This window comes from Protopterus annectens, chromosome 1.part0 (assembly GCF_019279795.1).
Source record: "Protopterus annectens isolate FY-2018-M chromosome 1.part0, PAN1.0, whole genome shotgun sequence".
NCBI classification, from domain to species: Eukaryota; Metazoa; Chordata; order Ceratodontiformes; family Protopteridae; genus Protopterus; species Protopterus annectens.
Window position 1 is genome coordinate 1,455,709,679 of NC_056725.1, and position 17,850 is coordinate 1,455,727,528.

At 40.9% G+C, this 17,850-nt stretch overlaps 1 protein-coding gene across 2 annotated transcripts in view; it reads left to right on the forward strand.

Annotated features, from left to right (window-relative positions):
• EPHA7 (EPH receptor A7) overlaps positions 1-16,914 on the forward strand; it is a 1,106,961-nt gene extending 1,090,047 nt beyond the window's left edge. For both annotated transcript variants that reach the window (XM_044067616.1, XM_044067624.1), the window contains exons 16-17: positions 597-752; positions 14,713-16,914. In XM_044067616.1, coding sequence (XP_043923551.1) covers positions 597-752; positions 14,713-14,827 — 271 coding nt within the window. In that variant the 3' untranslated portion in view covers positions 14,828-16,914. The remainder of the gene's footprint in view (positions 1-596; positions 753-14,712) is intronic.
• Positions 16,915-17,850: the final 936 nt, after the last annotated feature.

A 17,850-nucleotide genomic window follows, 5' to 3' on the forward strand; every position in this document is an offset into this window, starting at 1 on the left:
ATTGGTTGCATAAGGCCTGCAACTGGTTCACAGTACTACACATTCAGGTTCCTTTTAAAGAGATGCTGGGTTTGTTGTATATGAATATTCCATGTACTGAGGTAAAGAATTAAACAATGTATCCATGAGTCATACGTTCAGAAGTTGGATAATGCCTAATACATATTAGGCACACATATCTGGGTATAAGGTTGTAGGTAATTGTGTTTTGAAATGCTTAGCTTCCACAAATCTTTGCGTGATATATTTAGTTGAAGAAACCATCCTATCATCTGGGAGAGAATTCCTAGGTAATAGTAAGTGTTGTGGGCATAGGACTGAACAATTTGAAAAGCTATATATCCAGATGCTTAAGTTCCTTAAAATGGCACTGATAATTGCACAATTTGTATTTTAAACTGAGTGTTAAAATACAAGTCACACATACAATGAGTCAAGATTTAGTTATATATTCAAGTGTATTTTTCTCGTATTGAATTAATATATGGGAAAATAGACACATGGATGACATAGTCTTGTTTTTATTTTAACTGAAGTAAATGCATTCTCTTATGTGCTCATATAATTTTTTTTCCTTTTTCCTTTCTAATGTACAGACCAGCCAGTCCCCTACTGGACCAGAATACACCTGACTTCACCACTTTTCGCTCAGTGGCAGACTGGCTAGAAGCAATTAAGATGGAAAGATATAAAGACAATTTCACTGCAGCTGGGTACAGCTCACTTGAATCAGTAGCCAGAATGACTATTGAGTAAGTCAACTAAAACATAACTAGACGATGGTTTATACAAGTAACATCCTGTCAATATATGTGATCATTTTGTTTTCTGTAAGAAGTTGGCATCTAGGCTATATTTGGAGTGCGGATAAGTTTCTGTAGGTTCTGACCAGACGGAATTGTGACCACTGCCTCCTGTTACTGCCACCCCACTGCCACCAGCTGGATTGTGCAGAGTTAACTTGTGTTAGGAAGAAAGGTGCCATGCTAATCATTAAAACATTGTACATCTTGCAGATTACATGAACTAGAATAGGTCACCAAAAACACCCGAGTAAAGTAAGTTCCCCAGTCTCTTGAGTTTATCATATTTTGTTACAAATCACCAAAATGGAAATCACTGGGTGATCCCAGCCACTTTAGAAATTAGCAAGCATCTTTGTGCCAAGTGTTGTTGTCATTTATAGAGACTGTAAGTAAGCACTTTAATTATATAATGCCTTGTAATTTTGACTTTATTGATTTTTATTTACTTAGTTGTGTCAAAATGATATGGAACAGAGGCTGATTTCCATGAATGACCAAGGAATAAGACTTGCACAGAAAGATACGAAGCTGGTCTGTAGAATCCTGTAGTTAGATGCAGACAGCATAAAGTACTGTGGCTTTCTTGCAATGCATCTTTCCTAGTTTCTGTTTTACGTTTTGAACAACTCAAAACAACAACAATAATAATTAGAATTATTTGTCAAAATGTTTTTATTTTAAAACATACTTCTCCTTCATAGCCAGTTTGTACTAACTACAGTAAACTCTCAGTTAACTCATGCAACTGGCAAAAAAAATATCGAAGAATACAGTACAATGTTTATGTGTTGCACTTTCTGTTTTCCCCTTGCAGAGATATACTTTACATTTTTATAATTTTAGAGTTTTAAAAAGGAGGATAGGAATGAATTCCCTCTCTTCCCAACCTGAGTACAAGTCAAACCAAACAAATAATATAGGATACAGTGTTAGTCAGGCCTGTTTTTTATAGTAACTCTCAAGCAACCAGAAGCTACAGTTACCCAGCATCTACCAATCCCCATGGGTGCCGGTTAACTGAGAGTTTACTGCAAAGCAAAGCAATGTGAAATCACAGACACAGGATGTTATAAATGTGTGAAAATCAGCTCTGAGATGCTTCATGGTTGCCTGAAATGAGCACTGGTCATGGTGGGAAAGCTCCTTTGAGGTGCAACAGTATCAGAGTGAATTATATAAGTTAGGCTAGTGCAGGGGACAGAGCATGAGCACAGTTTATAGAGTTGTGAAAATCAAAATTCCAGTTATGCCTCTTTTTTTGCATTGAAGCGGAGTTTGATGAAATCACTACCACTTCAGTTCCCTAGATCTATTTGAAAAGCAAGTTAAACAATAATGTTTAGTCATGGTTTCGCATTTTATATATGATCACCATTGTGTTCCATCTATTGACTGATTGATTTATTCATTCAGTCATCATTCATATTCAGATTTTGTTGCTGAAAATACGTCATGTATCTCACAAGTGGCTGCATTACAAACAAAATGACATATGGATGTGCATATTACCTTTCAAGTAACTATTGCATTGTGTGCTAAAAAGAAATATAGAAAAGATTTGTAAAGCCAATGAAATTCAGTACCTGAAATGTATTACGTTGCTAAAACTCAGTTCCATGAATTCATCTATTCTTTCTAAACATGAAACCTGATGTTGGCAGTCTTCATTCATCCTTGAGCTTTGGGTACTCAGTTCTGATCCTCAGAACCGGCTCAGCCATTATACAGCTCTTGCCAGCCAAAAACTCTTGAGCTAAGACTGTACCCACAGTACCCCTCTCCATTTTACCTCAGATCTCATTTGTCGCTCTTGTCACAAGATGCGTCAGTCATTTCTCTCACAGCTAAGTAAAATTTCTTTATTTTTTGAAAGTTGATCTCATCCTTTTCTATTCATTTATATTTGTATTTCCCTTCTATGTGTCTCTACCCATTTTTTCTGGTTGAGTGAGTTTATTTCCCAAACCATATGGCATTCTCTCTACCATCGCTGGTAGCACCCCCTTTCCTTCTCTACCTCATTAGGCAGCTCTCTCTCTCTCTCTCTTACCATAGTTGGCAATTTCTTTCCCTTTACCAATATTTTGGTATCACTATCTCCCACGTTGATAGTTTTCCTCTTCTATCATGTGTGTGTGCGTGTGTGTGTGTGTGTGTGTGTGTGTGTGTGTGTGTGTGTGTGTGTGTGCGTATGTGAGTGTTCAAGCCAGTTGACTTCTGTCCTTCTGTTTGGTGACATGGCTTAAAATCCAAAAGGTACTAGAGGGTTTAAACACTGCCAGAATTGCGGATGGAAGATGCCCAATTCTGATGTTCACTCTTCCTGTTTATATTGTCTGGGCCCAGCTCATACAGACAGCCCTTCCCCCTTCAGTTTCAGGATCTTCCCTGACTTCTTTCAGTTCCTTTGGAACTGGTGGACTACTGGTGCAGTGGCTCTGCTGTCGGGCCTGAGGGTTTCAGATCAGCCCCGCCCTTTTATTTGGACCCATCCTTAACTCTGGGAATGTCAGCAGTTGTGGGCTGTTCCTCAGATCCTGCTTCAGAGGTGGGTCTCTCGGAGCAGGGTATGACCTTGATTGTGAGGTTGATCTTCTCTGTTCCAGGCACCCATCCCTCTTCGGGGGGGGCATCTGATTTCCAGGTTATGCAGAGGGTGTTGGCCTCTGCAGGCTCTCAGCTGGCCCCTTCAGTGTGGAAGTTTTATTCCCAGACTCCTTCTTGCACAGAGCTGCCAGCATCCTCCACACCTGGGCAGCAAGCACCAAAGCTGCATGTTACCTCTGTACAAGGCCCCTCTTCTTCGGAGGTCTCCTCAGAGATCCCCAATGAGGAGCCACCCCGGAAGAAGACTTGCAAGAGGAAGCAGTTAAATTCCCTGAAAGAATCTGTCACCGAAGACATGGACGTCGATGATGGGGAGGGTTCCCCCCATTCGCCCCCAGAAGACATCTCCTTTGGAGATATTTTAAAGATCCTCAAATAGAGGGATAACTGACAGCCCAAAGACCTGACCTCTGAGGAATCCATGTACTTGCAAAGTTTTGGTGCTCACCCATCTATTTCTTGGGTGACCCCTCCCACTTACAGTCAAATTGATTGTGCAGCAGACATGGAAGGCTCCTGATTCCACAGAGCCAATTCCTCAGGGGTGAGACAAAATTTTGTCAGTCCCTGAAGAACACCAGCATTGGGCCGAGGGCTTAGCACTTGACAATGAGAGTCCCACTGTTCATCCCCCTAACTGAGAGTCTAGGATGATGGACAGATTTCGAAAGCAGGTGTACGCTTCATTGACCTTTGCCCTAAGGTCTTTGAATTTTATGGCACATTTCACTAGGCTCCAGAGGGATCTGATCAAGGAGTTGTCTAATACCCTTGCAGGAGCTGTGTCTGAGGAGGTACAGGATAAAGTCGCCTCTCAGCTAGCCACCCTGGAGTCTGTTTCTAACTCATCAATGAGGCTCATTGTGCATGCAGCCAAAGGGATGACCAGGACAGCTGGTTCAGGTGTTACCATAAAGTGTCACACCTGAATGCACTTGTGTGAGTTTGCAGAGCAATTTAAGTCTTCCTTCATCAATACTCCCTTTGACGGATCATCTTTATTTGACCCCATAGTTAAAGAAACTCTAGCCAGGTGCAAGAAGGATGGAAAGACCCTATCTGTAGTGGGCATATGTTTTTCTGCTCCCTAGCAGTCCAACTCTAGGAATCAGAGGAGCAGAAAGATGTGGTTCAAAAAGTCCCAAAGGGCCTTTTCAGGGCACAGGTGGTAATGGCTCCCTTCGGGGCAGAGCGGGCAACTCTAATGGAAGACACCAACCTCGCGGCATAGGTGGTCCACAAAATAAGGGTTCTAGAGATTCTTTCTTTGGACAACCCTACCAGTACTCCTGAATGGAGGCCCAATTGCTTACCTCTGGAAGCAGTTGGGGGTAGACTTTCACTGCACTCGACAGCCTGGTGACAAATAACTTCCGATGCTTGGGTGCAGAAGATTATTACCATAGGTTACCATATCTCCTTCAATCATTTTCCAAGATCAAAAAGAAGACTCCATAATGTGCCACCCAATCAGAGGGATCAAGCAGCCTTAGAGATTCAAAAGCTGGTAGAAAAAAAGCGTCATCCAAGAAGTCCCACCAGAACAGACAGGATCTGAGTTTTACTCAAGGTTCTTTTTGGTGCCAAAAAAGACAGGAGACTTGAGACCAGATGTTCTTCATCTCACATTGCTGCAGTCCTAACACTTGGGTAGTCCGCTGTCCCTCGGTCGGCCCGAATATCAGAGTATAAGGCTGACGTCGGTCAAGGCGCATTTGACTGACATCAGAACGTCAGGGTACAAATGCGCATGACCGACGTCATATCCCCAGTCTTTTTTGCCGCATGGTCCAATGCAGAAGCAGTGTTGCGAGTGCCGTTCGGCGTTCTGAAATTTTTCGAATTCGGAGTTTCAGACCGAAGTCAGAGTTGGTTAAGTACCCCGTTGGGGAATATTTTGGTTTTTTCTTGCCTCAGTGGTTTACCGGATGTCAGAAAAAGTGAATAACTGTATTTCTTGTGGGAAACAGATACCGCATAGGGATTACCATAATTTGTGTATACCTTGTTTGGGACCTGAGCACGACGTTGTTGGGTGCCGCTTTTGTGCTAGATTTAATAAACGCACTATAAAGCGGAGATTGGATTGTGCCAGGTTGGTCTTTGGGAAGCAGTGCAATTACAAAATGCCGTCAGATGCTCCGACGCCGGCTTCCTCAAAGAAGCGCAAGGACAAGGCAGTTAAACCTAGGTTAGAGGAGTCGTCCGAACCGGACGCCGGTTCTTTAGAGGCGTCAGTGGAACCGGTGGTTCCGACGGAGGCCTCTCTGGAGTCCCAGGGAGAAACTTTGATTTTACAGGATGTGGCCTCCCAGGAGGCAGGTCAGGCTGCAGGGGCTTCTCAGATTACTGTACTCCCCTCCCTTCCTAAGGGGTCTAGGCTCTCTCTTTCTGCTTCCAAGGCTTCTCCTAGAGGCAGGTCTAGTTTAGCTTCTGTGGGTGTCACTCCTAGTTCTTCAGGTGCTGTGCCCAAGAAGCACATGCTTAAAATGGCAGAAGATTTAATTACTTTAATTAGAGGCTCTATGCCCCCTCCTGATAAGAGGCCTAGGATTGAACCAGGGTTGGGGGATTGGGAGCAGGCTTCGGATGTGTCTGAGTCTTCGGTTGAAGATTTGCAGGAGTATGCTCATTATTCTGATTCTGATGTGGATGATTCTACTCCTTCTGCTTCTCCTCCTGAGGATTTTTCTTTTTCAGAGACCCTTCACTCCATGAGAGAGCACTTTAAATGGGAAGGTCAGGATTTCTCTGACTCCAGGAAAAGGCTTAGGGAATTTTTGTTTTTACCCCAGCATAGGCCTTTGGCTATACCTCCTCTTTTGAATGTGGTGGATGATGTGTTTGCAGAGGCTTCTCTTAATCCTGATTCTTTGCCTCCTGCTCCTGTTAAACCAGATAGGTATTACAGGGTGCCTGAAGCTCATAAGTATCTTTTTAAGAGTCCTAGGGCAGATCCTGAAACTGTTAGCCAGGGGCCTAAGGGTGTTAAGGCTTCTGTTGTCAAGAATCCGGTTCCTGCAGATAAAGAGGCCAGGGCCTTGGATAGATGGGGAAAGAAAGTTTATACTTCTTCCACTCTAGCCATGAGAGCTTTGAATTGCCAGTTTCACATGTTAAAATATCAAAATTATCTCCTTTCACAGTTGAAATCTAAGGTTGATGCTCTGGCGGAAGGTATTGATTGTAAAGAGTTACAGGATTTAGTGCATGTTTCTGAACAGGTGGGTAAGCATTCTTTGCAATGTGGTTTTGATGCTGTACAGGCCTCCTCTAGGGTGGCTGCCACTGGGTCAGTTCTTCGCAGGCATGCCTGGCTGAGGGATCAAAATTTATCTGACCATGTTAAAACTAGGATTTTGGATGCCCCTTTGCAATCTGATGTCTTGTTTGGTTCTCCTGTTGAGGCAGTTTTAAAGAAAATGGAAGACAAGGCTAAGTCTATGCAGACTGTAAAAGATTTTTTGCAGGTTCAGCCTCCAAAGTTTAGTAGAAATTGGCCTACTAAGGGGTGGACGTATCCTTCTTATGATTCCCAGTCTAGGGGTAGATCTAGACGTGGCAGGGGCAGAGGTCAGGGCTCTTTCAGGCCTAGAACTGGAGGTTCTCCTGCACAGTCTTCGGGTGAGGGCAGGGGTCAGTCCTTTCGTAAACAGACCCAATGACCTACCTTTTCAGCTGCCAGAACCTTCTCGCCTGGCAGCACCTTTGGGAGGAAGGTTGGCACTTTTCAAAGAAAATTGGAGTTTGATTACCCAAGACAGATGGGTGTTGGATATCATACATCACGGTTACAAGTTTTATTTCCATACCTTGCCTCCTTTCAAGGGCATGCCAGACATTCCTCCTCAACAAAGAATAGAGGCTCACAAGCAAATTTCTCTGTTACTCCAAATAGGGGCCATACAGCCGGTTCCTATACCAGAAAGGGGCCTAGGATTTTATTCTCGCCTGTTCCTTGTACCAAAAAAGGGGAACACGTGGAGACCAATTTTGGATTTGTCTATCCTCAACACTTATCTGGACATTCCCAAATTCAAAATGTTGACGTTACAACAACTTTTACCTCTGCTGGGCAAGGATCACTGGATGGTAACTTTGGATCTCAAGGAGGCTTACCTTCATGTTCCTATCAGACTAAGTTGCAGGAAATATCTGCGTTTTCGGACTGGGACTTCTCACTATCAGTTCTCTGCATTGCCCTTTGGCTTATCTACTGCCCAGAGTATTTACGAAAGTTCTGGCTCCAGTGATAGCTTTCTTCAGGCTGAAAGGAATACAAATCTATCCTTATTTGGACGATTGCCTGATTCTGGCTCAAGGAAAGGAAGAGCTTCTTCGTCATTTGGAATATGTGATAGCAGTGCTAAGATGCCTGGGGTATTCTGTGAACGAAATAAAGTCCAGTCTAGTACCCTCTCAAGACATGTGCTTTCTGGGTGTAAGACTGAATACAGCATCCCAGATGGCCTTTCTAACCCTGGACAAACAAAAGAATCTTCGCTTCTCCACTGAACCACCAGCTGCCAAAGTTTTGCACAAAGAGGTTTCATCCCACAGCTTGGAAAGTGGATGCTCTTTCTTTCAGTTGGAAAAATCTTCATGTGTATGCCTTTCCACCTCTGCCTCTCCTCCCAAAGGTACTTCTGAAGGTCAGACAGGACAAGCCAAGGATGATTTTGATAGCTCCAGATTGGCCTCGACAGCACTGGTACCCATTACTGAGAAGTCTAGTACGAAAGCCTCCATGGCCTTTGCCTTTGATTCCACATCTGTCCTCTGCTCAATATCAAACTTCACTCTCTTCACCTAACAGCCTGGCATATTCTGTTTTAAGCCATAGAGGGTCTCAACTTCCACAACAAGTTTTGAATGTGATTTTGGAAGCTAGAAGGCCTAGTACAAGGAAAGTGTACGCAGATAAATGGAAGAGATTTTTGTTTTGGAGTGCAGCTAAGAATTTGGATGTTTCTGAGCCTGATTTAAGTGTGGCTCTTCAATATCTTACTGAGTTATTGGACAAAGGTTTGTCCTTCTCTTCTATTAAGATTCATGCTGCAGCAATTTCAGCTCACTATGACTGTGACCCACCATTGTTTTCTCATCCTTTGTTCAAGCAATTTCTTAGAGGGGCAAAGAATATAAGACCCCCACGAAGAGCTCCTACTCCTGCTTGGGATCTCAATTTTGTGTTGGAGAAACTCACTCTACAACCTTTTGAGCCTGCAGCTACTGCTGAGTTGAAATATTTGTCATGGAAGACTGCTTTTTTGTTGGCCATTACCTCTGCAAGAAGGGTTTCTGAATTGCAGGCCCTTATGGCAGTTGAGCCTTTCTAAATTTTTCATAAGGACAGGGTATCTTTACGTACTAATCCTTCCTTTATGCCTAAAGTGGTTTCTAGTGTGGCTCTAAACCAAACTATTCATTTGCCTACCTTTTATGCAAATCCCCAAAATAAAGGGGAAAAGATTTTGCACACTTTAGATGTACACAGGCAGTTGCGATATTATTTGGACAGAACTAAAGGGTTCAGACAATCTCAGCAGTTATTGGTTTCTTTTGCTTTGTGCTCTCAGGGCAAGCCCGTGTCAAAACAAACTATTTCTAAGTGGATTGGATTTTGCATTGCTTTCTGTTATTCCCATCATGGCAAAGAAGTTCCAGCTGGGATCAGGCCTCATTCCACTAGGGCTACTGCCACTTCAACAGCTTTTTTGAGGGGGGTGGCAACTAAGGATATTTTGGAGGCAGCCGCTTGGAGTTCAGTGCATACCTTTTCTAGGCATTACCACCTTCCACTGTACTCTAGATCCAGGGCTGGTTTTTCCACTGCGGTGTTGCAGGGCATTTTGGCAGCTCCTGCTTCATTATAGTTTAGCCATCCTCCCTTACCTCTGCTTTGGGATTCTACCCAAGTGTTAGGACTGCAGCAATGTGAGATGAAGAACATAGTACAGTTTTGTACCTACCATAAATGTAGATGTTCGAAGATCCACATTGCTGCAGTCCAATTTACCCTCCCTCCTTCCCCTCTGTAGTTTGAGGTGGTTGTGTGGGTTGGGCTTTCCATCTGAGGTATATTGTATGTATTGTATATATTGTACATATTTTTGGGTGTTAGGTTGGTTGGTTGTTTAGCTGTTGTCTATGGAGTTTGACCTTTCTTTTTAGGGTCTTCTGACATCTGGGGCAAGAAAAGACTGAGGATATGACGTCGGTCATGCGCATTTGTACCCTGACGTTCTGATGTCAGTCAAATGCGCCTTGACCGACGTCAGCCTTATACTCTGATATTCGGGCCGACCGAGGGACAGCGGACTACCCAAGTGTTAGGACTGCAGCAATGTGGATCTTCGAACATCTACATTTATGGTAGGTACAAAACTGTACTTTTTGGATCTCAGCTTTCTCAACAAGTTTGTTCAGCAAACAAAATTCCAGATGGTCACGGTTCAGTCTATACTTCTTTTTCTAAAGGAAAATGATTGGATGTGCTCTATAGACCCTCAAGATGCATATTATCACATAAAAATGGACAAACACTCCAAAAGGTTTCTCCACTTTTGGCTAGGAGCCAGTCATTTTCAGTTCAGAGTGCTGCCCTTTAGTTTCACGGATTCCAGGTGTTTCCTTATCTAGATGACTGGCTCATCACCCCACCCACCAGGCATCTACTGCTGCAAGCATCAGACTTCATTCTGCACCTGTTCGCTATCTGGGTATTACAGTGAATCAAGAAAAATCTCAACTTTCTTCCAGTCAAGATCTAGAGTTCATAAGAGCCCATCTGAATACCATCTCTTGTGTAGCTTCCCTTCCTCTTCACAGACTGCAGAAGATAAAATCTCGTGTACAAGCCATTCTCTCCAAAGACAAAGTTCCTACACGTCTAGTCCTCCAAGCCTTAGGGTCCATGGCAGCGACCATAAACCTTGGTTCCTCAAGCAAGATTTCACATGAGGCTACTACAATAGCGCTTAGCCTCCCAGTGGTCCATTCTAATGTATTCAGTGACTTACCCAATTCGTATCACCAGTTGCTGCAAGAAGGACTTATCCTGGTGGATGTAATCTGAGAAAATTCTTTTGGGCTGTCCCTTCATTCCCCCTCAACCCAAGGCCATAGTGACCACAGATGCCTCCCAGATGAGGTGGGTGGGGCATTATCTGAGAAGAATAGTCCAAGGCACTTGGTCTCCGATAGAGACCAACCTGCATATCAGTGTGTTGGAACTGAGGGCAGTGCTCTTAGCTTTGCAAGCATTTCAATCCTTCCTCTAGGAACAATTGCAGTTCAATCAGACAACATGTCACTGGTCTGGTACATCAGAAAGCAGGGTGGAACCAAGTCTATCCCCTGTGTTGGGAAGTGATCAGGATGTGGCAATGGGCGATAACAGCTTTCTAATAGCAATGCACATCCCAGGGAGCTCAAACGTGATAGAGGACAAACAGAGCAGATGCATTCTCCTGCCTCATGTGTGGTCTCTTAATCCCAGACTGACGAAGTAGATTTTTCGCCGCTGGGGGCAGCCTTGCTGCAACCTCTTTGCATCACTCATGAACAACAAATGCAGCAGCTGCTTTGTCCAAAACCCCCATCAGGAGGAGTCCCCAAGAGATGCTCTTCTTCTCAATTAGCTCTTGGGTCTTCTCTGTGCTCCCCCCCCTTCCCTCTCATTCCCCTCTTTTTGAAGAAAGCTCACAGGTTGAGAAGCAAAGTGATCCTCATTGCACCCTACTGGCCCTGACAAGTCTGGTTCCCCTTCCTATGGCCTCATCTAATTCACCGTCTATGGATTCTGGACCCATTTCCAGGCCTGCTGTCTCACCCGCAGGGACTGGTGTACCCCAGTCTTCAGAATATTAAGGTTACAGCTTGGTTCCTCCAATTCCTTTAGTCGCCAGGCAGAATAACTTACTTCCCCAGTTCAAAAAATTTTACTGGCTTCCCATAGACCATCCACCAGGAAACTCTACCTTAGCAAGTGGAAGAGATTATCTATTGTGGTGTGCGATAATGATCTCAATCCCTTCTCAGCACCAGTTGAGAAAGTTTTGGAATTTTTAGCCACCCTTTTTGATCAAGGAGTTTCTGCTTCCACAGTCAAGGTTCAATTAGCGGACATTTCTAACTTCTCCAATGGCTTCAAGGACCATTCATTAATTTCCCAACACTTATATAAAGTGTTCCTTAAAGGAGACTTACAATTAAAATCTCCCTTTAAAGATACTCTAGCTCCATGGGATCTGACTTTGGTCTTACAGTCTTTGGTGGTCCCCTCCACTTCAAACCAGCAGCAACTTGCCACCTAAAATTTCTCTGATGGAAAACTCTTTCTAATAGCCATTACTTTTACCAGAAGAATTTCTGAGATTCAAGCATTATGTTCAACCCCCCCATATCTGGCTTTTCATATGGATAGATTTTCACTAAGAACCAACCCATCCTTTCTTTCTAAGGTGGTCTTAGAATCCAGTATTAATCAAACTATTGAATTGCCCGTTTTCTTTCCCAGTTTTTCCAACAAAGGTGAGTATTGCTTACATTTGCTGGATGTTCACAGACAATTATGTGTCTATCTCAGTGGGACTAACGGATCTAGAAAATCGGACCAATTATTGGTATCCTTTTCCAGTCCAACTCTGGGAAAATCTGTTTCAGAGGTTACCTTGTCTAAATGAATAAGAGATGGTTACCTTCATTTGCAATAACAAGAACTTCAAGTTACCTTCACCTGTTAGAGTGCATTCCACCAAATCAATAGCCACGTCAGCTGTTTTCCACTCCAAGGCTTCCATGGATGAAATATATGCAGCAGCAACATGGACTACTCCACTATCACTCATTACAAAGTGGATATGGTCTCCAGGGGAAGACCATCCTTTGGCTTTATGGTTCTCAGTAATATCCTTCCATAAGGCTACCCAGAACCTAAAGTAGCTGGGGACTCTGTCTCAAAGGTCAAGGATGAATGAAGATTGACAGCATCAGATAAAGAAGTTATGTACTCACCATATTGTTCCATCTGTGTTGTCGATCTTCATTCATTCTTAACATCCCACCCTCCTTCCATCTCCTGCAGATTTCCTGGAGAATCAAACCCTTGTCCTGGGTTGTCATAGAGCTTTTACCTTGGACATTGCTTCTACTTAAAATTACTGTGTATACTCTTGCTGTTATCTGCAAACACAATCTGAGGTAATGGAGAGAGGGGCATTGTGGCAGAGTCTTAGCTTGAGAGTTTTTGGCTGGCACAACACTATAGTGCATTATTGGGGGGGGGGGGCAATGCACTCCTGAAGTGCATCCTGTGTTCTTAACTGAGTGTGGTTGCACAGGGAGATATTATTAAATACTACATGACAATATTGGTTAGAATTAGGAAATTTTCCAGTGTTATAACAAATTATTGTGACTCATTTTGAATGCTATGTTAGTTTTCCATTGAAAATAGGCAGTATGCCTTGTAGAACTAACTTGTTTAACAAAATCTAATAAAAAAATCCACTGTGAAATGAAAACATGCAAACAGATTATATAAGTGACACAGAGTATTATTTATTTCCATAATAAAAAACAACAAAGTTAGCACTTTCATCTTCACAGTCTTATGTAGACACAAGTCTTAATTAGACTTAATTCTTTTTCCCATTATCCCAATTTAAATAACGAAATGTACAACTCCTTTGGAGTAACAGTTAAACTGATTAATAGCTCTAAAAGTAGAATCAATTCCTGGGATGGATAAACTTTCTGAGTGTACTATATACTGACGTTGTTTATAGGTGCCACATTTGTCTGTTCGTTTTTTGGATTTGTTAGAAATTATAGTGGGTACCTTACTCTCTTTCTCTGAGAAGTCTTTCAAATTAGGTCTCCTTTTAAATGTGAAAGTAGGGGGTGTCTTAAAAATACCCAAAGTATTGGGCAGCCTCAAAAATATACTCCAATATTTTCTAACAATGTGCTGTATGTATTTAGAATTTTGAAAATATGGTTCTTTTCTAATGGGAAATAAACATTATGTTTTTAATTCTGAAGTATTTCAAGACTATCCCCCTTTATTTGAGGTTTTTGGACAATATATTTTTTAATGTGGATGCCAATAATCACTTCAACTGTCACTCCTTAGGAGTTGTATATTTTGCATATTGTAAGGTGTGTTTCACTTACTATGTAGGAAAAACTGAAAGGTTCTTAGGAACAGAATTTATGAACATTATAACGATATAAAGAAAAAAGTATCCACTATTGACATTGAAAGGCATATGAGAGAATGCACTGAGAGTGTATTTCTTTTTTGGGTGATAGAACAAGTTACTCCTAGCCCTAGAGGGGAACAATGAGAAACATTTTTGGAGTACTGTGAATTGTGTTGGCAGTTGAGACTGAATGCCACAGTCCCCATTGGTCTGAACGATCAGATGTCAAAACTCTTGGTATTGAGATTAAGGGCTGCCAAACTTTAAGGTATCTTTTCCAACAATATTTTTATCTGTTTCCTCATACAACCTTTTGTTACTGTACCAGTCTTCATTTGTTTATATTTTAATATTCTCATATCATATGACATTTGTGCCCCTCCAGCCCCTATTTAAGAAGAAACATTAGATTTATATAGCTACCAGTTTTTATAGTTACTGCTGATTAATTAAAAACTTAACGTTTTGATTATAACATTTTCATTATTAAAACGTCTTGGCTTACTTTTGTACTAAATAGTTTAAGTACTAAAATTATTTTTTTTTATTCTTTTTGATGTTCACTTTATTTGGAATATATTTACATGTTTTGCAAAAAAATTATTTTACCGCTTAATTGTGTTTAATTGGTGGTCATACTTGCTTAACTGAATGATGCTTTTATGTATATAAAGTAGTTATGTTGGGAATTGCAACAGTTCTGATGAAAATTCTTCCTTGGAGATGAAAGCGCTTAACTGATTGTTGGCTTTTTAATAAATTTATTTGTCATTTCTCGTATCTTGATGGTGGGCTGATTCCTTTTGTTGCTTTTGGGTTGACCAAGTTTTTGCTTTCTTTTAGTTTGAGTATTGTCTCTCGGCAATTGTGGCTTATTTGTTTTTGGGGTTCATTATAAGAAAACAACCACTTTTAGCTATTTATTCTTTAGCCTGAACATACAGTTTGGTGGTAGAAGCATTGTGTTTATTTACATGAATTACATTTTTGGTATTTTAACAGAAAAATCGTTAAAGAAAAGTATTTGATGTTTAAACATTTTAATGATGTTAACGCTGGCTTTTATGATCTTTCCTTTATTATCTTTACAGGGATGTCCTGAGTTTAGGAATCACTTTAGTAGGACACCAAAAGAAAATCATGAGTAGTATTCAGACTATGAGAGCACAGATGCTGCATTTACATGGGACGGGTGTCCAAGTTTGACAGACATTGCTCCCTTATCAGGGAGGAGCAAAACTTTAATACAACAGTGCTGGCCTTCAGATCGAACTCTTTGCTGCTGAGACCACACTCCCAACATGCTGCATCCATGAACTAGTGGAATGGAGACTTGTCAGAAGCAAGTGCAGTCCAGGAAAAACAGCAGCCCCTGAACATTTCAGTAGGAAAGCAAAGTCCATTAGTGGTGGCATAGACCAGTAAAACAAAATACTACCTGAGACATTTGTCAACAAAACTTGAGCTCTCTAACCTCCTTTTTATTTGCTGAACTTTTTAACCTGTACATACAAGACTTCAAGGAAAAAAGAATATATTTGTCAAAGTCATGATATTGTTAAACTGAAAAAAATATTTTTTTCTTAAATTTGTGATTTATGAATGATAACTTTTCCACTTGTTCATGCTTTACATCAAAATATTGTTCTTGTACATTATTTATACTTCAGGACTCTTTCACTGCTAATGATGTGGTAGGCTAATTCTTCCAGAAACCTTGAAGGGTTTCAAGAGGTTTAATGAAAGCACATTCAAAGCATGAGACAACATACATCTTGTAATGACATTGGCAATGTTTTGCACCATTTTATCATGTAAAGACGATGTTGGATTTTTCAAACTGTATTGGCTAACAGCCAAGTTGATAGTGTCAAACAAAAGGTTGACAACAGTCTTTTGCTTTCCTTGATTTTTATAGGCAAGCTTCTGAAAAGCATTTTGTTAGAAAAAGCAATAAAGTCCCCCCTCACAGGACCACAGCACTTTTGTAGAAGTAAGAATGACTTGGTTACGAAGTGCATGGGTGAGCAGAGGCTTGAACTGGCTTTTTTTGGTTGTCAGTTGCAAGTTGCACATATTAACAGGGCAGACTATTTTGGGTCTAAGAGTGGAGGATATAACGTGTGCCTAAAAATCTGGTGACAGTTAATCTACTACACTCACTTCTCAGTCTTATTAAGTCACAATATACCAAGTGACATTTTCATCAGAGAACCACTATGATCTGTTTAAACATTCTGAAACAGTCAGTAAACTGCAAATACCAGTTTACATGGAGCAAGGTGCTCTGAGCAAATAAACTGAAGTTCTGTTTAAGGCTGAGGTCTTGTTTTTTAATGCTTTTTGCATAGTAAATTTCAATGGGTAGATATGTTTTTACTTATTGCACTGTGGTTTAGTCTGCTAAACCTCACATATAATTCTGTAAAATATAAAAATGTGGGTACTTTCAATGCCTTATGTTCAGCAATGTGGAATTTCCCCACTTATCATTCAGGTCAGTATACTACCTTCAAGAATTAAAGAACAATATAAGGATTCCTCCAGAAAAAAGAGACACTCTACCAACATTAATGAATTAAAATGAAGAACAGAAAGATAGTGAAATACAGTAATTGTTCTTAAAAACAAAAAGCAGTTTTATCTACAGTCTGTGTTGAGGAATGCTCAAGAGTCTGAAAACTGAGTTACACATACAATTGGAAACATACATAAAATTCCCTAAAAAGTAGAGCTGATGTCTTGAACAGCATTCAGTTTTCTTGTGTATATTAAATTTATTGCCATGAGATCCCAGGGATTGGAGATGCAGTAGTCGTTCTGTCAATGTGGGAGCCCACATGCAAATTGTACATTTTCTTGTGTAAAACTTGTAAATTTTATTTATACTGTCATGTTTTATACATATATTTCTCTTTAGTGAGCTCTGAATACATTGAAAATGCACTATATTTTTCTATTTTACTTGCAGAGCGTCACAGAAGAACATTTATTTTCCATGATACATAATGGTTTCTTTCAGCATTTAGGACCAAAGATGGCTACAGGATATTCAGTATGGTTTAAGGAAATGAGTTTTTAAATTGTTTAGTTGTGTTAAACCACTGTACAGTCCTTTATGTAACATTTGAATTATTTATTTGTGTTTATCAGTCTGTATAATTCCTCAGCTTTGTATTTTTTTCTGTCTTAACAAATCTGTATAAAGCAATTAGCAAAGTCTCCAGGCTGTTACATATACATTTTCATTTGTAATCTTTGTAATAGACTGTAAATATATTTTTGGAAATACAGCAGAACTCTTGTGCTTTTATGTGGGTATGAGAGAGAGAGAGAGAGAGACTGTGTGTGTGTGTGTGTGTGTGTGTGTGTGTGTGTGTGTGTGTGTGTGTGTGTGTGTGTGTGTGTGTGTGTGTGTGTGTGTGTGTATGTGTGTGTGTGTGTGTCTGAGCACATGCACATGTCTGTGATCACAAAATAATTTGACTCAGTTTAAAACTGTATTGGCTAGCAGCCAAGTTAATAGTGTCATAAAAAGGCTGATATTAGTCCTTTACTTTCCTTGATTTTTATTGACAAGCTCCTGAAAAGAATTTTGTTAGAAGAAGCAATAAAGTCTCAATCACAGGATCACAAATGAGATGTTTTAAGTTTTGGTTGCAGGACAGAAAGAACTCCTTCCTCACTGTAGATATTAGGACTGCTCAACAAAAAGAATTTTCATGGGCCTTTAAGTACCTCCCCATTATCCTGCTGAGGGCTTCTTCATGGATCCTCTTCTGTAGTATCACTCTCTCACTCATGTTACAGTGAAACAAATGATTGTTTGAGGCTACAATACACTGTTTTGGGGAGTCCTCCCCCCTTTGTGGTCTTGTGCAAACATGAGGTTGGCATATATTTAAAGGAATGTGGTGCATCCCCCACCCCCAGCAAAAAGTACATCTTTCAAGCTGTTCCTTTACCTTACAGGCAAAGGTAGCTTTTGGGGATTTGCCATCATGAGGTGCATCCCAATTAATCAGGTTTCATTTTTCCATAGTAGAAGACCCTGCAGTGCATAGCATCTGTATTCATTTCTTTTACTCCCTGTCATCAAGAGACAAGGTTGGCTAATCAGAACAGTCCCAGGGTACTTTCTTCAATTTTTTTGATTTTTTTTTCTATGCATTTGTGTGTGTGTGTGTGTGTGTGTGTGTGTGTGTGTGTGTGTGTGTGTCTGTGTCTGT